Raw genomic sequence first — 22,173 nt, 5'->3', positions numbered from 1 at the left:
CTATTTTGGGAGAAGATAATCAGCTCCATATTTCCAACATAAATACTTAAAATTTTTTAAAGTTAATTTATGATAAGGAAATCTCTACAGTTGAGTTCTTCCAGTTTTCTAAGTCCCGTTAAAGAAACAACAGTTCCCCTGTCTTCCCAAAGCAGTCAAAGTTAAGTAACAAGTAAATCAGCACTGAAATGTTCATATCATAGATTCTTCAGTGTAAGGCCAATCAAAAATGTGAAGATGATCTTCTATTTCATTGACTTTTGGCAAAAGATTCATAAACTGACAAAAGAAGCGAGAAGAGCAAGATCAGAGAAAAGTTCTGGCCAGCTTCTTTCAAAGTCCCCTCTCAAGATGGTGGGGAAGGAAAGACCAGTTGTTAGCTCTAAAAATGAAGGAAAACACTGATATAATCCCACCGTAGCTCAAAGGAATAGATATGCCCGTAATCACAAAGAAGAGGGGAACACTCTTCCTTTAAAATATCTTCTTTCCTAGCCTTCAGTATCCTAAATCCTGTTAAGTCATCTGTCTGTTCTGTTACCACTATTAACATTAACATAACATTATGATGGAATATAACAAATCCCCAAGGGAAAGATTTCAGCTCTAATTTTATTAGGAGAAATAAGCCTTAATTACGGATGTCTACGAGTCTCTTTTCAAAGAATTTTCCAGAACCTTCAGTAAGTCAAATAAGACCTAAGATACAAATCTAGCTACCAGGCAGAAAAAAGACTAATCTGTTGTTCTTTTATTAAGTTGAGCAATACAGTACATATCACAGGAGATGACTCCGTTGCCAAGAAATCATAGGAATGTGGCTCAGTATCATCCACCAGACATGAGACCTTTAAGTACTTTTTGGACCAGGTCAAGACACACCCTACTACACTCACACAGCAACCATTTACCACGCCAACACTTTCCCTCTTCAACCTTATGCTGGGTGACTTTTGTTACTGGCCAAGGCCAGGTCAGGGTCACAAAGTTAAACAAGATGAAACATCACAAGAATTAAGAGCAACACAATGGCAGCAGGAAGTGATGTTAGCCATGGAAAGCGCTATTCACCAAGCATGAAACTAGCTCAAGAAATTTAAGTAATCAATTCATCAAACACTTACTGAGACACACATAATATATAAAGCACTGCGCTATGCTCTTGGGTAAGGGACTTGGGGAAAGAATACAAAGATAACTCAAGTGTGGTGCCTACCTCCAAGGAGCATACCATCTCAGAAGACAGTAACAGGGACAAGCCAGCAGTAACAAGGACAAATGGGAATAATAGAGCAAACTGAAGAGGGAGATTGGTAATGAGCTAAAGAACAACACAGCTGATCTTCCAAATTCCAACTTGAAATGCAGTGATAGGCCAAATGAGGTGGGCCATGTAATCTGCTGAAACTAAAATACAGTGAACAAGATTTTCTCAGGTTACACACACTAATTCCCTCATCTCACTATCTACCACTCGCAATACTCGGTAAAGTAACTACTTTGACAACTCTTCCACTGTGGGCCCAGCTCAATGGAATTCAAGGGGAAAAAGGCATCCAGTCAACTTGCTCTGGACAATCAGCAACACCTGCTAAATGTTCCATATTAGAATTATAGACATGAGGAGAGGGAAGGCAATACTAGATAGGACTGCATACTGGACTTTTGTGGCTGACTACCTAAAATAAATTTCAGGGGTAAATCTTACTGGATTAAGAATCATAGAAAAACAGCACCTAAAGCCTATGTACTTCTCAGCTCTTGAAAAAATCGCTTATTGTTTAAGTAATTTGACTTGGGGTTTTTGTTACCTCCAGCTGACAGTCCCATTTGAAACAGTTTGGTCAACTAGAGTTGTTAGCTCTTTGAGGTTACAGTTCATGTTTCTTTCCTTCCAGGTATTCCTGGCAGCACCTAGTACAAGGCAGGCACTAAAATATCTGAGGAGAAGAAGAAAGAAAAATCAGGGATCAGCTAGCACTCCTTGGACTCTGCCCTCAGCTGTTGGGGGTACAGAAAGGAGCACAGATATCTGTAAGCAATGAATTGTGGGTGCAGTAATAAACTCACAGCAGGAACCTACAAGCACAATAACCATCATCATCCAAGAGTGTGGATTCTGCCATTCAGGTGGAAACAACTGGGTCCAATATCCCCAGTGAAATAGGACTAAGGCACTGAAACTGTAGTCTTCGCTTCTCTCATTTACCACACATAGTGCTGGTATTAGTTAGGGAAGACAACTCACTGCTCAAATAGACCAAAAAATGCATCATTGGCTCAAACACCTCAGAACTTGGGGAAAGGATGAGGTATTCATCTTCCTCACGCCGAAACATGGATTGAGGCTGATGGGCTCAACCATCTTCATTATGGTCACACTGTGGGCTAGAACTCAGTCATATGGCTATACCTAAGTGCAAGGGAGGCTGGAAGATGTATTCTTTGTATTTTCTTTTTTTTTTTTTTAAGATTTTATTTATTTATTTGACAGAGAGAGACACAACGAGAGAGGGAACACAAGCAGAGGGGAGTGGGAGAGGGAGGACACATGCAGAGGGCTTACTAATGACCAATGAAAACACAAAATGACTGTATTCAGTCAGGCAGGGAGCCCGATGTGGGACTCGATCCCAGGACCCCAGGATCATGACCCGAGCCGAAGGCAGACACCCAATGACGGAGCCACCCAGTTGGCCCCGGAAGATGTATTCTTGCTGTGGGCTCAGGAAGAAGAAATCATGGATTCTGGTGGGTAGCCAACAGCCTCTGCCACTGTATTTTGTGGCTTTTCCTTCCTCCTCTAAGCTTTCCCTTGATATATATATCAAGGGAATATATATAAAAAATATATATTATATATAATATATAATATATATAAGTAGTATTAAATATGTGTTTGTATATTTTATTTATATATATATTACATATATATATAAATATATTTTTTTAACAGTAAACTTTTGATCCCATCTATATAATAAATGCCCGGGACCTTCACACAAAGATGACTGACCCTTCATTTCTGAAGGAAAGGGAATAACCTCGTATTAAGGCCCAGAGGATGCAGCTCCTGAAGAAGCTCTGCTTAGCTTCCTCCAAGACAGTCACCTCCAGACAAAGGAGATAAGTTCTCCTATGTCCACACTTCCATTAGGGTCCTTGTAAGGTTCACCCAAGTAGTGCGCTCATACTGGGTTCATGTTCAAGCTGACAAATGCTAGTACAGCATTATGAATTCCCACATAAAGGTTGTAAAATGCTAAGTATTTCCTTGAGACCCTTACTGATTCCATTTTCCGGCTAAGAACCATCATGTCATACTCTGCACTTTCATTACCAGCACCTGAAACTGGCTTCCTTTGGAGATCAATCCTTCCCAAAGAAAGCATTTCACTTTGATGGCATTTTAGACATTAAGCAATGCATAGAAACTACACTCTGCTGGAATGTGGACACTGTGCCCTTGGTTAACACACTCCCAGGTTAGTATAGCACACCTCCCTCCCAGAAGACCTGACTAAAAACCACACCTCGCCAAAGTGACAAACCAGCAGGTTATAGACCTTCCATAGTTCACTTCAAATGTTAAATCAATGACATGCAAATGACCTACCACACACACGAACACCAGATTATACGCTCTTCTGGAAAGGTATATGTGATTTACCTTGCTGTCCTCCACAATGCCTTGTATATATAATCATTCCGTAAACATTTGCTGAATGAATACAGTCATTTTGTGTTTTCATTGGTCATTAGTAAGCCCTCTGCCTGTGTCCACCTAAGGACACCCAGCTGTCTGACTCATTCCATACACACCCTTGCTAACAGGTGTGGGTGAATGCAATCTGGCTGTGACAGAGACAATGCTGGCGATGATTATGATAGCACAATCAGCCACAGTGTGCTATTTCATGCCTGTGGGTCCCCAAAATTATTTACAAGTAAGTAGCACAAAACCCTTGGTCCTTATATGGGTCCCTCATCCTTGGCACTCCTCCTACCTCCCATCCCTGTTCTGATTTCCTTCACAGCTCATATCCCCATCTGTCATGTTTAGCTTATTTGTGTGCCCATCTCCTCCACTGGAAGCTCTGTGAGGGCATGTCGTCTAGCGCCCCAAACACCGCCTGCTACATTAGAAGTGCTCAGTAGACATCTGTGGAGGGAATGGATGAAATAAAGAAGATACTTGGATTCTTTCCTTTAAATTGGAAGATTTTAGCTGCAAAATAAATTATCCTTGCAATGCTTCAGAATACTCACTTTCTTTTTAAATAGAACATCTCAAAAAGAGGTCTCATTGACAAGCCACATTTTATGTCACAAAGCAGGGTTTCCAGAAGATCAAGTAGTGGTCATTCCATCTTAAGTCCCCAAATAAAGGAATCTTCAGGATTGGACTCACTTTTGGCAGCCATTCACCAGACAAGAACCACTTCAGAGTCTTGCCCATGGAGCCAGCACTGTAGCACCCAAGGTGAGAAGCCACACAGGGGGATGAGAAATTCCTTCTGTTTCAGAAACAAATTTGCCTGAGCGCCACATGAAAGAAATGATCAGACCCTGGACCCAGCTCTACCCGTGGGAAATAGCCACAATTCATTTAAAAAGAAAAAAAATGGTTCAAGTTAAAATTCTCAACTTTCTGATAAATTACTTTAGGTTGTTAAGAAATCACTGATTGTTATATAGGAGTTCCTCCAAAAATTAAAAATACAACTACCATATGATCCAGCAATTCCACTTCTGGGTATTTATCTGAAGAAAATGGAAACACTAATCCATAAAGATATCTGCAGCTTCCCCATGTTTACAATAGCCAAAATTATTTACAATAGCCCAAAATATGGAAACAACCGAAGTGTCCATCAATGGATCATATATACAATGGTATACTATTAAGCCATAAAAAGAAAGAAATCTTGCCATTTGTGACAATGTGAATGGACCTTGAGGGCATTATGCTAAGTGAAACAAGTAGACAGAGAAAGACAAATACCATATGATCTCACTCATATGTGGAATCTAAAAAAACAAACAAACAAAAAACCAAGCTCATAGATAAAGAGAGCAGACTAGTGCTTGCTTGGGGTGGGGTTGGGGTAAAATGATTGAAGGGGGTCAAAGGGTAAAACTTCCAGTTATAAAATAAATAAGTCACGGGGCTGTAATGCATAGCATGTACAGTACTATATTGCACATTTGTTATATGTCAATTATTCCTCCATAATAATGAAATAATATAACATATACTTTTGAAATAGAGTATCTCAAAAAGAGATCTCAGAGGCCACTTTTATACTATATAATAATTATACAGTATATGACTATAGATGTTAATACATATGTAATTAATATAATAAAGAAGTCTTTAAAATTCTATTGAAAGGTGTTAATACAAGTAAATGGAAAGCCAAAAGAAATCACTGAAATGTTATTAATTTGCTAAGCTACTGCTTGATGGAACTTTAAAATCCATGTTTTATTTAATTTTTGGCATATGGAGAATAGTCTCTAAATGGCAATAATGATCCTACTCATTCATTCTTCTGTTGACTCTCAAACAGTAAATAATACTCCCAAAGTAATGGTAAAAGATACTCCCAGCCTCGAGAATGTGTAAAAAAAGATACTTTACACATCAAAAGTTTTTATACATACAGAAAATTTTACACATCAGAAGTTTTTAGAATAGTAGACATTAGGATTTAGCAACTCATGGAAGAATGGCAAAGTTTTTAAATCCCAAAAAGAAGAGCTGCTCTAACACTTTCCACCATACTTTTGGACCTTTCCCTGAAGACTTTCTGCAAATGTACTCTGGCCAAGAGGTTTGCTTCAAGGTTTTTTGGTTTATTTTTAGTAAGTACTACCCCAGTCAGCGCATGAGCCAGCCAGTATGTATTATGCATTAAAGCCAGTACTGGGCATGGAAAATTCTGAGACTAAGAACTTCCATGGCAAGCTACCGGATTCAGCACCAACATAGTAAGGATGGACTGAATGATAGCTAAGATCGTTTCCAGTTAAATTTTTTTGACTTCAGAGTAACTTCACACAACTATAAAATTTTACAACACATCAAGTTAAGGCAGGCAGCAATGAAAAAATAAAATTTCAAAGTTGTTCAATAAGTAGAGAATTCTTGATCCCTGGGTTTTAATATCTGAAGTTCTAAAACTGAAACATACATCTTCAGATCTTATTTGATTTCCTAGAGATGTTTTTCTCTTAATCTCAACTGCAGACCACCTGGGTTCTTTGCTTTTCCATTTTCCTACTTGTCTCTCAAGGTAAAAGACAGAAGAATCGTACAAATTACACAAAACTATATAATCAATGATCAAAACACATTTCTTTCCCAGATCTAAGCCCCCAAATGTCAGGTTCCACGGTATCATGTAGCATAATCAAATGCAGAGAAAAGCTCTCCTCCCTTGGTGAAGCAGAAACCCAACAAGCCCACTCCCACCAACTGAGGAACAGAGCATGGCCACAGTGTCACTTACTCTTTGAGAACTCACTCCGACTTGGCTCTGACCCATAGCCAAGAAGTGCCCATTTTCCAGTCCCACTGGTTTGTTACTGGGCTCCAAAGCACCCGTATGTAGCCTCTTCAGGCAAAATGACCCCCCCCACACACACACCCTTGCATTTAGAACCAAAGAAAAATGCCAGAAATGACACCATACACACATACACACACACACCCTTGCATTTAGAACCAAAGAAAAATGCCAGAAATGACACCACACACACACACACACACACACACACACACACACACACACACACACACACACACACACACACACACAACCCTTGCATTTAGAACCAAAGAAAAATGCCAGAAATGACACCACACACATACACCCTTGCATTTAGAACCAAAGAAAAATGCCGGAAACTTGTACATGACACAGTCCTAAATTCAGCAACAGTGAGTGCTACTGTTTGAGCCACAAATCATGCAATGCCATTCTTTATCTTTTCTAGAAAGAGTGGCACTCTTCAAAGAGAAATGCTATTCCGACAGGCTATTCCTAATCTCCACATCAGCCTAACTGCAGATGGGTATTAATTCTAAAACACCTGAAAGGTACAAAACACAACCTCCCAGCAGTGGCTCACTGAGATCTGGCAAAGCTGAGAGGAGGTCTTCAGAGTCTCTGAGATATTCTGAAATAGCCTCATATCCTTTCGGGAATCATCTGTATAACTGATTCCACCTCCAAATGTATTCCTGGAATTGTGAGTTCTCACCATTTTTATGATTTTTATCTGAGGCAATTGTCACAAAGAGTTGTTAAGTCATGGCTCACTTCGTGATGGATACCCTCGCTTAGACTTCTAAGAGATTTACGGACTACTCCAAAATTGCCTGTTAGTAGATACAGAGGAAGAACAAAAATAATCTGGCCCTCATTTTCACTTCAATAAAACTTTTTCTCTAGTAAACCTGTTCAGGCAATTAAAATCAATTCCAATTTCTACTTCCCAAGCCTTTACATTCTTTGCCCTTAAGAGAAAGAAGGCAATTAAATGGACAAAACCTGAATTTTAAATCAGAATTCAAATTGCCTGGGGCTACTTCATACCTAAGTAAATAAATGAGACATAAACTAATAAATAGGTCATACAGACATGAAACATGTTTTATAAGGCATTCACCTACCTTTAACCCCGACTTTTAGTTAGGACTGCCCTTTACGGATAACTCCACACGCAAAGCACCTTTCCTCCTAGTACTTCAGGGCCTTTATGAACAGCAGAACTTTCTAAACAGGAAACCAAGGCACACAGAGGCGGGGTCATTTTCCTCTGTGACACCAGTTCCCCAAGTTCCTGGCATTCCCCAGCTCTAAGTTCGAGGCTTGCATCACTATTCACTGCATGCTTTCCACATGGAGATCAGGCTGTTTAGTGAACTTAATATGAACCAAAAGAAAAAAAATTTTTTTTTCCAATTTGGTCAGTGACAAATACAAAAGAAAAGAAAATTTTCACCTGACCAATTGTAATGTCATCCCCATGGAAGATTACCTTTGCACCTCATACTGACTTCCATGTATTCTAAAACTATCTTCCACCAAGTCAAGATGACTTGCTAGAAAAGCCCAGGCATCTGACTTTCCAAGTACATAAATCTAAATGCAACAGGTCACCTAAAGCAGGTATTTAAATCAGTTCACTGTGACATATTTAATGTTGAGAAAAATAACAAACAAGGCTCCAGTGAGAAATGAATTTGTTCATAAACACAAAAACTTTTTTAGTATTTAATATCTACTCTGACAAAGAAATCTGTATTTTCCTAGGAGCTCTGAAACCCTTGACATATTCTTTGCCTCATTCCCACACAGAACCACAAAGTAATTATGAAGCACCTGAATGGTGATGTGGGTTCTGATCCAAGCTTCCTATCTGATGACACTTTTCCAGATGGTACCTGAGGCTGTCAGGTGCCTCTTACGTGTGTAAATACTCAAGTTCATTATGTAAGGCTGCTAACTTCAGAAAGCCAAGGCCAGCTGAAAGGTTTGAAACGTTTGAAAGCACAAGTCCTTTTCTTATGATGGAAATTCTTCCCTGTGCCTGGGAAATGAGTTAATGATCTTCATTACCAAAGAGAAGCTACATTTATTGGCATTGGTAAACAAAAGACGAATTACCAAGTTCAGCTCAACAGTGAAACAAAATAAGGATTTCCCTGAGGACCGAAAACCATGAAATCCAGTGGTTTTAAGTAGCCATCTTTTTTTTTTTTTAAACTTTTTTTTAAGATTTTATTTACTTACGTATTTAATTGACAGAGAGAGACCCAGCGACAGAGGGAACACAAGCAGGGGGAGCAGCAGAGGAAGGAGAAGCAGGCCTCCCGCGGAGCGGGGAGCCCGATGCGGGGCTCGATCCCAGGACCCCGGGACCATGACCTGAGCCGAAGGCAGACGCTTAACGACTGAGCCACCCAGGCGCCCCAAGTAGCCATCTTTTAGATATTTGTATACTATTCAGTGAGGGGAAAATGAGAGTCCCAGGCTTAAGGCACTGTTATTCAGCTTTGGAAACTGCAGGATGCTTTCTTGCAGGATTTGGTTCAACTGACTACAAGATGAAAAAAAGCATTTCTATGCTACATGGTCAAGCAGTCATTTGGATCTTGGGTTCAAAAATAAGTGAGAAATACATGAGCTACTGAATTCCACATGCCATGCAGGCTCTTCTCCGGATGGCTGAAATCTTCAAAAGTTAACGCTCCAATGAGTTACTGCTGCGTCTTGAATTTCCCTACTGAGACCAGAAAAACAACATATTCAGTGCATTGTTTTTCATTATACCATGGAGCTATAGCAACCACTCATCCTGCCTCTACATCTGCTGTTCCTTTCCAGAGGGCCATTCCATTTGAGGAAAAGAACTGCTAATTTTACTTGGTGGCCCCTAAAATGTACATGTCTAGCATAGCAGGCAGTGTTTACAGCTTCTAAGCTTTAATCAATCATCAATTTTTGGATATCAGTGATTCTACTTTATGGGGGAAAATACTACACAAACATCTAGATTCAAATTCTGGTTTTCCTACTTACTAGCTGTGAGACTTGGAGCAGACCACTCACACATAAAAACAAAACTGAAAAAAAAAGGAAGCTAATTTATAGGGTCACTAGTGATTCAGTTCTCAAGTGTTCTGATCTTAGGACCCCTTTATATTCTTAAAATTATTGAAGACTCCAGGGGCACCTGGGTAGCTCAGTCGGTTGGGCAGCTGACTCTTGACTTCAGCTCAGGTCGTGATTTCAGGGTCATGGGATGGAGCCCTGTGGGGGGCTCCATGCTCAGCTCAGAGTCTGCTGGTCCCTCTCGCAGCCACCGCCCCCCGAGCCTCCGGCTCATGTGTGCGCTCTGCGAGAGTGTGCATGCTCTCTCTCTTTCTATCCCTCTCTCAAATGAATAAATGGATAAAATCTTAAAAAAAATTATTGAAGACTCCAAAGAGCTCATCTTAGAAAATTCTAGAAAACAAAATACACACACACACACACACACACACACACACACACACACACTCCCATGTGGGAACATGTGGTCTCTAGAAAATTGTACTATACACATGTGAAAAAATGAGAGTTAAAGAGGTAAATGATATCTTAGTACTATTATAAAAATTGTTTTGGCTTCACAGACCCCTTAATAGGGTCTCAGAAACTCCCAGCAGCCTCAGATCATACTTTGAGAATCGCTAGCCTAGAATATCTTAACATATAGAAAGCAGGGAAGTGGTCAAAGAAGTTGAATCATATTAAAAAAAAAATTCAGGAGCCAACACAGAAGGGCTCCCACTGGCCAAAGATGAGACAATTTTACTATCAGTAAGAATAAATGCAATGAATTGAAACACTACTATTTTTGAATTCATGAATTCTTAGGGAATCACATACTTCTCCTTTCTCCCTCACCCCCAATCTCTGTGTCTGTGTCTGTCTCTGCCTCTCTCAATGGTTACCTTTAGAGAATATTACTCATTAGCTGGCTAATGGAGCCAACTGCACCCTGGGATAACCAAAGAGCTGACTAGCAGGAGTTTGTCTTTATAGAAGCATTCTAGGAGATCAATGAAGAAATGACTGAAATAAGACTTTGAAACCCAAAATGAATTGGTGGATTTATGCAGAAACAATCACTGTTGACTGTGAACATATCAACATATCTCACACACACACACACACACACACACACACACACACACACACCACACAGAACTTATATTAATTTAAGTGCCTCCTGGTGGGAATACACAACACACTCATTATAGTATTCTTGACGAAATATGGAAACAGAGGGGCACCTGGGTGGCTTAGTCATTTAAGCGTCTGCCTTCTGCTCAGGTCATGATCCCAGGGTCCTAGGATCGAGCCCTGCATTGGGCTCCCTGCTCAGAGGGAAACCTGCTTCTCCCTCTCCCTATGCTGCTTCCCCCTGCTTGCGTTCCCTCTCTCGCTGTCTCTCTCTCTGTCAAATAAATAAATAAAATCTTAAAAAAAATATGGAAGAATTTGATCCAGCCTCTAGATGTATCTATCAGTTCACAAGAAATATGGTCTCTAGAGGATTATGTTAAACAGAGGAACATTTAACATTTAACTCCATGGGATGTAATCAGCAAAATCCAGGCTATGGTAAACTTTGCAGAATAAATCGTCTGGTTTGGCAAAAAATAAATTGCGAGGAAAGACCGTGGAAGGTAAGCCTATAGATTAAAAGAGACTGAAGAGGCATGTCAACCAACTGCAATGTATGGCCCTTATTTGAATCCTGATACAAACAAACTGAAAAGAAAAATAACAAAGAAAACAGATAAATTTGAACAGTGACAGGGTGCCTGGGTGGCTCAGTTGTTAAGCGTCTGCCCTCAACTCAGGTCATGTTCCCAAGGTCCTGGGATCGAGCCCCGCATCAGGCTCCCTGCTTGGCGGGAAGCCTGCTTCTCCCTCTCCCACTCCCCCTGCTTGTGTTCCCTCTGTCACTGTGTCTCTCTCTGTCAAATAAATAAATAAAATCTTAAAAAAAGAAAATATGAACACTGACTAGATATTAAATATTCAATTATATCACAGAAGTTCTTAAAGTATAATGATATTACAGTACTAAAAGAAAAAAAAAGAGTATTTACTTTCAGAGAGGTATACAGAAATACTTGCTATGAAATAACAGAATGTCAGGGATTTGCTTCAAAATAATCCAGGGTCGGGGACTGGAGGTGGGGGGTCTAGGTGAAGCAAGACCACAAATTGATCATTATTGATGCTAGGAGGAATGCATACAGGGTCCATTATAATATTCTTTCTACATCTGTGTATGTTTTACATTTTCCTTACTAAAATAATAAAACAAAAGTAGCCAAAAAAATGTTTTCTTCTCCAGCAATTCCATTGAGATGCCCCCAGGCAGGACCTGGGCGCTCTGCTTCCCAGCACCCAGTGGCATGGAGCACGAGGTACATATTCAGGGAGCACGCCAAAGGTCTGCAAAGCTGACCTGGGACAGGGTAGAGTCGGCAATGAAGTCCTGAGCCAGTTGTCTCTGAACCAGAGACATCTTTCCAACATAGCAGGAACCAAAATTGTATTTTCAATATGATCATAACCAAGAAATACAAACAAAAACTCGACACAGAAAAATGTGTAAGAACTCTTCATAGAAAAAGAAAATATATGAAAACAGAAAGGGTTTTTTTTTTTTCCTCATGAGTATAGGAACTATGAGAGTTCGCTTTTCTTCTACTCTCTGAATTTTCCAAATTTTCTACAGTTATTTTAAATGTGGAAAGAAACCTAATAAACTTTATTTTTAAAATCACATAATATCAAAGCTCTATAGATAGCTATTTATAAGTAATAGTATTTTATTTGTTATATTTCTATGACCCTTTCTGTGGCTGGGGTAAAAAAGAATATTATAATAATGAAGAAAATATTGAAAACAATCACTGAGGAATTTTTAAATTGAATTATGAAAGCAATAGAAGAATATCCTTTCTGGGGCGCCTGGGTGCCTCAGTCGTTAAGCATCTGCCTTCGGCTCAGATCATGATCCCAGGGTCCTGGGATTGAACCCCGCATCGGGCTCCCTGCTCCGCGGGAAGCCTGCTTCTCCCTCTCCCACTCCCCCTGCTTGTGTTCCCTCTCTCGCTGTTTCTCTCTGTCAAATAAATAAATAAAATTAAAAAAAAAAAACAAAGAAGAATATCCTTCCTATATTTGGGAAGGGGGAGATATTCTTCATTATTTTTTTCCTCTACAAAATAAAGGAGAACTGGTATTTTAAAAAAATCATAAGTGGAAAACCCAGCTCAAGGAGATCTCTTAAGTTCCTTCTAAAACCTCAACTTCCGAAGGTGGGGGCAAACAGGGATGCCTGGCACCCAATGAAGGGGCTTTGTCCAGAGGCTCTGCCTACCATCCTGATCTGTGCCCTTCTACCAGCTCAAAGGAGGAGAGGGAGGGTTCAGTTTAATGCCAAGACTCTATGCACGTTAACACTATATTCTCCAAAGATGTGTCCCACAAACAAAAAATGGATTCTTTTCTTTTTTAGAGAAAATATTCGACTCAGATAAAGATCCTTCAAGAACTAGACAACAACTTAGAACCCTATGCTAGCTCTAGTTATTTCACTTACAAAATAAGTGGAAGAATAAGTGCACCAGTGACTATTAAAAAATTGAACATGAAAAAAGAAAAATGATGGAAATTTGGCATGGATAACTGTTATGTTTTCCACTCGGGTCTAATTAAACTTGATTTAGACTGCATAGTGCCTTTTTTTTTTTTTTAACCTTGCTATTAAATAAACAAACAAGAGAAAAAAAGCTGAAACTGCCACTTCTCATGTGCTTTATATATATTGTGGGAAGCTGCACTAACAGTGACAGTCAAAATGACTCAATGTATGGCAGTGTAACCTTGTAGCTAAGAGTGTGAGCTTTGAACTCCATTGCCAAGGTTAAAAATCACTCATCTGCCATTTATTAGCTATGTGACCTTGGACAAGCTGTCTAGCCTCTCTGTGTGTCAGAGGTTTTGTCACCTCCAAAATAAAGAGAGTGGAAGTGTCACAGGGCTGTTGTAATAACTGAGATGAAAAATGGAAAATGTTTAGCGTGGTACCTATCACATACATGCTCTACAAATACTACCCACTATTGCTGTTATAACCTAACATACTTTTGTTCTACTCTTCCCTCTTTTTTCCACCAAGACACAAAGATTTCACAAATTTCCAATTCTTCAGCCTCATTAGTGAATACTGTAATCTATATGAAATCTTGCCTTTTCTATTTTCCCCAGAACAGGAATTAACTTTTTTTCTAGGAAAAGAAAAATAAAGATGGCATTAGATTACCCTTCAGTTTGTGCCAGTCATGAGTGGTAGCGGAGTCCTAACTCCTAGAACCTGCAAAGAATCTCACTGTTTCTGAAGTCCTAGGCAATTCGCACAATTAGAGAGAATGACTTCCTGATCCTCCCAAAACTTGTACTGGGGATCAAGTTTCCAAAGACACCAAATCTCTCATGGCTCTTTTGAGGGGAAAAAAAAAAATTCAGATAATCCATGCCAATAAGAATGACTGGGAGGGGCACCTGGTTGGCTCAGTTGGTAAAGCACCTGCCTTTGGCTCAGGTCATGTTCCCAGGGTCCTGGGACTGAGTCCCACATTGTGCCCCCTGCTCAGTGGGGAGCCTGCTCCTCCCTCCCGCTTGTGCTCTCTCTTGCTATTGCTATCTCTCTCTCTCAAATAAATACATAAAATCTTTAAAAAAAAAAAAAGAACGGGAAAAATTCACACCATTTTAGAAAAAGGAACACAAGTCTTAAGAATACTTGCACATCGGACACTACTTTTACTCAAAAGAAAATGGTAGGTGTGTTTGTACTATCAGGAGGATTTTCCTGGGTTATGAACTTACTAAGAGGATATGAAAAGGATTGCCGAAATCATAAAATAAACCTAGGAAGGCACAAAACTTAAAACCAAAAAAATCAATACATTCCAGGGTACAAGGAGTAAGAAAGGAGAGAGAGAATGGGTTTCATACATGCTTCAGGCTCTAAAAACATGGGAGTTGGTATAAGAGGTAAAAGCAAAGTTATAAGTCTTACAATGAAGAAAAGAGTTTAGTAGATGAAGGAGATAAAAGAAATCTGAGGTGAGTGCTGTCCAGATGTACAGTGTCCATACAGAGCTGAGCAAGCAGTAAACATTTATTATGAATATAAATATTCCTGTAACGGCATAATCAATGGTGTAGTCAATTAGATGTTAGGTATAAAGTAGTATCTCTGATTTTGCACATTTGCACCCAAGCTGAAGTGCATGTAATTTACCCACCGGAATTCTTGGAAAATAACCATTATTTATGTGGCTGGTTGTTAGGACATAAAGTGAGGGGTCCCTGTCTCACCGCTGCCCCAATGTGGGTAGAACTCTGATATTCAAGTGAAGAAAGAATACAAAGTAGGGATAGAACCAGTAAAGTTGGTGAAAGATCTGCTGGGTCCAACTGTGACTCTTCAAGTCCTCACTAAAGCCTACCTGAAGGGATGAAATGGGTCCTGGAAGTCCGGGTGGAGAGAAGTGCTGCGTTTGGAATGGGCGTGAGTGACACAGGTCTTTAAGGACTCAGAGGCTCAGAGGCAGGGGGAGCCACGAGGAAGGAAGCCACAGGAAGTAGTGGGATCACCAGAAGGCTTTGGGTCGAGTCCAGTTTAACTAAAAAATCTCCAGAGGGCAGGGAAAACCAGTTGATTCTTAGCTACCAAGATAAAAAGTTGACGGTGGAAGAAAAGGATGCAAATGTGTTCAAAGATCAGAATTCCAGGAGAACCTAGATATCCTGGTCATTTGACTAAGGGTGGCCCTGGGCCATAATGCATCCCAATAACTCACTGGGCTCTACGGAATCCCCGAGGGACACGAGAGAACAGGAGGACTTCCTGGTTGAGGACGGAGCCTTCCAGAGCGGAGATCACAGCGGGCAGCTCAGCAGGGGCAGTCCGCAGAGTGGTTGAGATCCCCGACTGGGAAGCTCAAGTGCCTGGCTTTGATCCTCAGCTTGCCATCTACCAGCTCCAATTCAGTACTTGTTCTGTCTGCTCAATCATCCATCTCTGAATTTTCCCTCTGTCCAAATGCTTTTGGTGGTGGGTCACCAACAGGCCTTCTCCCCAGGGGAGGCACCACAGGACCTCCCTGTACCACACACAGCACAATTATACACTGCACCCATGTCAGCAAACTCGGAAAACCCATTGTTAGCCCGATCTTTGTATGCATGCCTTTCTGTTCTATCATCAGGGTGCTGTATTACTTTATTTTCCCATCCTTCCCGCGGTGTACACAAACAGGACTCCCAGAAATTCTGGGTACATCTCACACCTCTGCCTCCGCCAGTGGCTTCTCACTGGCATACAGCTCATGCCTTACACAGCTCCATACTGAGTGCCTACCCCAGGCCCAGGAAGCAATGCACCAGAACCGCAGACCTCCCACGAGGCCCAGGGGCCTCTCTGAGCCCAGGCTCTTCTTCCGTCTTCCTCTTTGCCAGATGCATTCTCAAACCAGGGGAGGCTATCATTATCCCTAGCACCCCAAGCTCTCCTGGTTTTTCAAAGTACTGACCCAGAATTTAATTTAAAAAAGACCAGATGTAGAAGGCTGCCATCAGTGAAGAGTAATGTGATAAAACATCAGGGGGTCAAACCTCTTTATTTTATGTTCTTCTCTGACATTAATGCCCAGCATTAGGGCACCCTCTGGGCACTATCCCTTTCCTCCTGTCTTTCCACACTCCTCTCTCAAGAGTGACTTTTCAGAGTCACACACCTTGGTGTGGTAGGAAAATCCCAGTTCCAGAGCCCCGAGAGCTGCATTCTGGTCCCAACGTGCCAATATAAACAGTGTGGCCTGGGGACGGTCACCAAATGCCTCTAAGCCTTGGCTTCCCTCTATATCATGTTTTGGACGCTGAGCTCTGTTTCCTGCCAGCTGGAACACTCCGAGTCTCAGGTCCCCATTTTATTTTTGGCTGGCCTAAGTGTAGGCAACTACTGAGATATGAAAATGCTGAGGTTCAATTCATGCAGCAGCTAAGTTCTTAATTTATAAACTTGTTCAGTGTGGGATCTTTCTGACTAGCTGCCTAGGCCCCATAAGAATAGCTACGATTACTGGCCTAGTACGTGCCAGGCACTGTTCTTAGCAGTTTGCAAATTCAACAGAGACTTCCTAAAGAATCTTAAGGAGGCTAGGGTTCTTTGGCTGCCATTTAACTCAGCCCCCTTCTGCTCTGTCAAGCTTGAGAAGCAATGCTTGGTGGACTTTACACCTCATCTTCCACTTTACAAGCTTTATAATACCTTCTAAAGATGTACACAAAAGTACAGGAGAAATGTATCAGCTACAAGGAGACTCATCTGTATAATGAACTAAGGCTTTTAAAAAAAATGCTAAGAACAAAGCAGGTGGTTTAGTTATTTTGAGAGCAAGAAAAAATGATCAAGGCAGGGCCAAACTATTGCTTGGGACGAACCATGAGGGACTATGGACTCTGAGAAACAAACTGAGGGTTCCAGAGGGGAGGGGGGTGTGGGGATGGGTTAGCCTGGTGATGGGTATTAAAGAGGGCACGTACTGCATGGAGCACTGGGTATTATACGCAAACAATTATGGAACACTACATCAAAAACTAATGATGTGATGTATGGTGATTAACATAACATAATAAAATAAAATTTATTTATTTTTAAAAGATTTTATTTATTTATTTGCCGGACAGAGAGAGAGAGAGGGAGAGTACAAGCAGAGGGAGTGGCAGGCAGAGGGAGAAGCAGGCTCCTTGGTAGCCCGATGTGGGACTCGATCCCAGGACCCTGAGGATCATGACCTGAGCCAAAGGCAGACGCTTAACCATCTGAGCTACCCAGGCGCCCCAATAAAATAAAATTTAAACACACACACACACACACACACACACACACACACACACACACACACACACACTATTGCTTGGGTACAACAGTATAAAACAGCAGATGTCAAGGACATGCAATGCTCATCAGCAACTCTGTGTTCCCTTTGTGGGAGAAAAATGACCCAATTCCTTAAAGGCCCAGATAAGAGAACCCAAGTCTTGCCTCTTGAATGCTCCAGGGTCTGAAGGAACTTGTGCTGGGTAAAGCAATTCTTGCCTTGGGACTAATTTGAGGGGGGGGAAAAAATCCAAGGTTTCTTACGACCTTAACTATCTATAAACGCATCACAGAGCTAACTTACCAAATTACACAAACAATAAACACAAAGGAGTCAGAGGCAGGAAAGATCTAGCATCATGCTGGACTTGGTTTTGGCCTAACTGGGCAGAGAAAAATGGATGAGACATGGAGAGAGGGGAAGACAGGCACAGGGATGGGGCAGAGTAAGGGGGAATAAACAGGTCCTTGGGGAAGGACACGGACACTGACCTCAGAGAGCACAGGGAGTGGCTGGCTCGCAGCAGAGCCCTCTCGACTGCAAAACATTTCATTCTGTGGCTGGTATTTTGAGTACCGAGGGATTTCTCCCACTATCTTTCCTCATCGTGCTCAGCCTGAAGACATGGACGCTGGCTCTGTTGTTTACCTAATCTTTTCAGAATCAGTAATAAATAGATGTGAGATCTGAGAGCCTGCATGCTTGAATTCTCTCTCTCTCTTTTTTTTTAAGAGATTATAGGCTTGTGCATCTTGATTACTTGATGAGGATTTTTATCATGACCTTCAGATGTTTTGAGATTGTCCAATTTAGCATCTTATTATACAACCCAAGTGCTGTTTTTCTCTTGGTGAGCCTTTCAAACTCTTTTTCCCTCTCAAGGATAAGGAATGCTGGCTCTGATACCTTACCATTCAGAGAAGCATTTTTTGGTGCTTCTAAACTCCAGACTGGTGGGCCTGCTCGGCTTTTAAAGCCAAAGCACAACACACATTACCAATGACAACAGATGTCTCTAACATGGCTCCCTACTTACCCTCCCTTCCAAGCTCATCACAGTGGGAGCCACAGGGGACTCAGTCGAATGTGGCCTTCTCTCAAAGGTCTGGATTGCCCTGTCAGAAGCAACATGCCCATGTAAGGCAAAGGAGCACCAAATTAGTCCAGCAATTAAAGATGCTACAAACTCAAGAGCTTTAAGTTGATTTATGTTTTCTGTAGGAACACAAAGTGATAAAAGACATATTTTTTCCTGATAAAATATCACTCCCAGGACATACTACCAAAAGAGAGGTGGGCCCCATGTTATTTAAATATTCTCTCCCAGCTGAATGTCCATTGAAACCAAAGGTGAGGAGGTTTAGAGGAAATGGCTAAACTGTTAAGAAACAGCCAAGCCCATTACCTCATCTGAACCCCAGCCCAAAAGTCTCTCTCCTCCCTTAATCCTGCAGCCAGCGTGGGTGACCTGAATATCCAAACCCATGGACACCTTGTCTCTGTTCTCTCCACTGCCTCACCTCCAATAAACCTTTCCTCCACGCCACACAAATCACCCATGGCCCAGTCAAACATCCCGCCCTTTGACAAAAATAGCCTTGTCTTCAGTTTCTTTATTAAAATCCCCTTCACTGGGATCAACCATTAGGGCCTTCTCAAAAGTGTCATTTCACATCCCTTCTTACTCAGCTGCCTTTCTAATAAGGCTATCATTCCCATAACACACTCTCCATAACAGCCTTGCCAAACGCTCTAAGCTTACCTTGCTCACCCTTCTGCCAAACCCCAGCCTCAGATGACACCCACCATACTGTGTCTGTGCCCACAGCTGAGCACCTGGGCACAGGAGAAAGTGCACACAGCCAGATGGTGTCACTCTACACCAACACCGACTGTAAATGAGACCTCTGGGATGCTGGGAGATCCCACATTTCTCCCACAGACCCACTCTTTCCCTCTCTTCAACTATTATTTCACTTTCAAACTGTTTCTAAACACCCGCCCCGCCCCCAATCCTCAGATGACCTGGCATCCTAACAGTGATGGAACCCATCAGTCAGCAACTCCATGATACCATACCAACCTTCATCTCTACAAACCTCCAGCTTCTTCCCTCCTGTTGCATCCCGTTCCCTCCTCTCATCCAAGGTCAACCACTCCACTTGGGCTTTAGATTCCACCCCATTGGACCTTCTCAGCCTCATATACTTATTTACCTCTGTTCTCTCCTGTTTATTCAGTCAATTTCTCCCTTTCAACCAGATCCTTCCCATCAACATTTCAACATCTCAAGTCCTACCTTTAAAGCACTCTACCTCAACCTCCCATGTCTCTAGGTTAGTGTCTTATTTCTTTACTTCCTTCACAGGAAAAATAAAAACTGGCCTCCTTGGGTATCTCCATTTTTCATCTCCCATTCATTTTTCAACCCATTCCAATCTGGCTTGGCTCCAGCTCTTCCTGAAAAAGCTCCAGTCGAGGTCAACAATGACCTCTGTTGCCAAATTCATATGAGAATCTTTTCATTCATCTTATTTGACATCTTGACAGTGTTTGGCAACGTTCATTACTCTCTCCCTGAAATATTCCTTACCTTGGCCTTCACAACTAATGCTTTCCTTCCTACTGCTGTCACTCCCTTCTCTTCACCAGCTCACCCTCCTATACCCATTCTTTAGGGAGCTTGAACCTAGGGCCCCCTTTTCTTTTCACGCTACATTAGTGATCAAAAGCCCAACTACCCATGAGGGTAAGCAAGTAAGACAATGAAGTGAAGCAAAGTTGACTTTCACTTCCTTCTCAACTCTACTTTAAAACACTGCAGAACAAGCAGGATACCTGGCAACAGACCCCAGGCTTCAGGGCAAGATGACAATAGGGAGAAGTGCAGACTACAATAAAAGGGAGAACAGATGTTCCTACCAGAACAACAACTAGCCAGAAGTCCTGAGTTCTACAGGAAAACTCCCGATCTTTAAATCTCATCAATTAAGATTTCACTTTTTTGTTGTCCCTGTTCTCAGACCAGCTCTATCTGATGGTAGCACAGCAGCTGTTAGACCTCCAGACCTCCGGACCACATCCTGCCAGGTTTAAGCAGAAAGCAAGAACAATTCTCTTCCTGGAGCTCCCCCACAGTCTCAAGTTCCCTCTGATTGGGCCAACTTGGATGACAAGGCCATTCTTGGATCAACCATGGGGCCCAGCTACTCCAGGAGGGATTGGCCAGCCCTGGGTCACACACTTGGTTTGGGAGTCAGGGGTAGAACTTGATCTAGAGCACAAGGTCTGGGATTGGAGGATATGAAATTTCTTAAAGGGAAATTAGGGTGCTGCCATCAAAAGAGAAAAATATATTCTAGGCAGCCAAAAAACCATAAACATGCGGCAGCAACTTGTTCAAATATTTTAAAAACACTACACAGGCCAAATAAAGCAGGTTTGCTGGCTGAAGGTGGCTTGTCAACCTCCAGTTCCAATCCTCCTTTCTCCATTTGTTTCCTAGGTGATCTCATCCAAGATTGAGCCTTCATTTACCATCTCTATACCAAAAATGCCACATTTTCCTCTCTGACTCATAAATTCAACTGCCTACTCACCATCTTCACTTGGATGCCTCAAACTCATCTCCAATTCAATTTGTCCAAAATGAAATTAATGATCTTCTGACCGTCTACCCCTCCTCCACCCAAAAGTGGAGTTCTTATTGCAGGGGGCTGGGGGGGGCGGGCTGGTAAGGGGAGACAAGACCAATGTGACTGAGGTATTGTTAAAAGAAAAAACAATCAGGAAGTCAAATATAAGACTCCACTGAAATTCTTTTGTTACTTCAAATATTCAAGAAAGGCATTTGATATCTTAATTCATCTAAATTTGCAATTTCCATTTTCCACCTCTTCCCAATTTAAAGACCCTTTAGAAATATAGTTTCATACCAAAGGGAGAAAGATTGTCAAGGACTGTCCAAAGGTGCTTTTGCTTGCTTGTTTGTTAGCACAGCTGTAATGTTCTAGCAAATGTATTATCAGATTTGATACTTAACAACAACCCAGGAAGTTGATAAAGCCTATTTCCATATTTCATCAATCTAAGTAATCACTGATTGTAAGATGAAACATTATTTTATGTACCACTATATTAGAAAAACACAACAAATTAAACTGAAACCTATGCACAGTGAAACATACCGTTTTCAGATATATTAAAATGTAAAATAAACAAAATGTACGTCTTAGAATCTTTGAAAAATGTTATCATAAGCCTCACTTTTCAGATAAGGAACCAGAGGCTCTGAGACTTGCTTGAAGTGACAATTAGTGAGTTGAAGAATGGACTTGAACCTATGGGGAGCAGTTTCCTCTTTCCCCCACCCCCAGTCGAGTCTCTAGGTCTGAATGATCTCTAGAGTTTCTTCTGGAGCCCCAAAAGCTTTTCTGATACAAAGTTGGCAAAGGAAAATCAGAACTGAGTCAAATCAATACACGCTTTTAAATTGACAGGGATTCTAAGACTGAGGATAATTTAGAACTTTTCTCTTGCTCCTAGATCGCCCGGGAAATACTGCTAGCATAAACAGCAATACATGCCAGGTGTGTAAGAAAAAGATTACATCGTTAATTTCACCGCTAATTCAGTAG

General features: G+C 41.3%; 1 protein-coding gene across 5 annotated transcripts in view; it reads right to left on the bottom strand.

Annotated features, from left to right (window-relative positions):
- Positions 1–22,173, bottom strand: part of STXBP6 (syntaxin binding protein 6) — a 244,285-nt gene that overhangs the window by 198,437 nt on the left and 23,675 nt on the right. The window contains exons 1-2 of one of the 5 annotated variants that reach the window (XM_027570116.2): positions 3,671–3,777; positions 1,812–1,940 (exon numbers count right to left, since the gene is read on the bottom strand). The exons of 2 other annotated variants lie outside the window; for them this stretch is intronic. In XM_027570116.2, the coding sequence (XP_027425917.1) occupies positions 1,812–1,830 (19 nt within the window). In that variant the 5' untranslated portion in view covers positions 1,831–1,940; positions 3,671–3,777. Of the gene's footprint in view, positions 1–1,811; positions 1,941–3,670; positions 3,778–7,681; positions 7,779–22,173 lie in introns of those variants that run through there. 2 more of the 5 variants (XM_027570119.2, XM_027570117.2) reach the window with 2 other exon arrangements.

Source organism: Zalophus californianus, chromosome 6 (genome assembly GCF_009762305.2).
Source record: "Zalophus californianus isolate mZalCal1 chromosome 6, mZalCal1.pri.v2, whole genome shotgun sequence".
Lineage (NCBI taxonomy): Eukaryota > Metazoa > Chordata > Mammalia > Carnivora > Otariidae > Zalophus > Zalophus californianus.
Note: the sequence above shows the minus strand (reverse complement) of the source record. Positions and strands in the feature narration are given on the sequence as shown.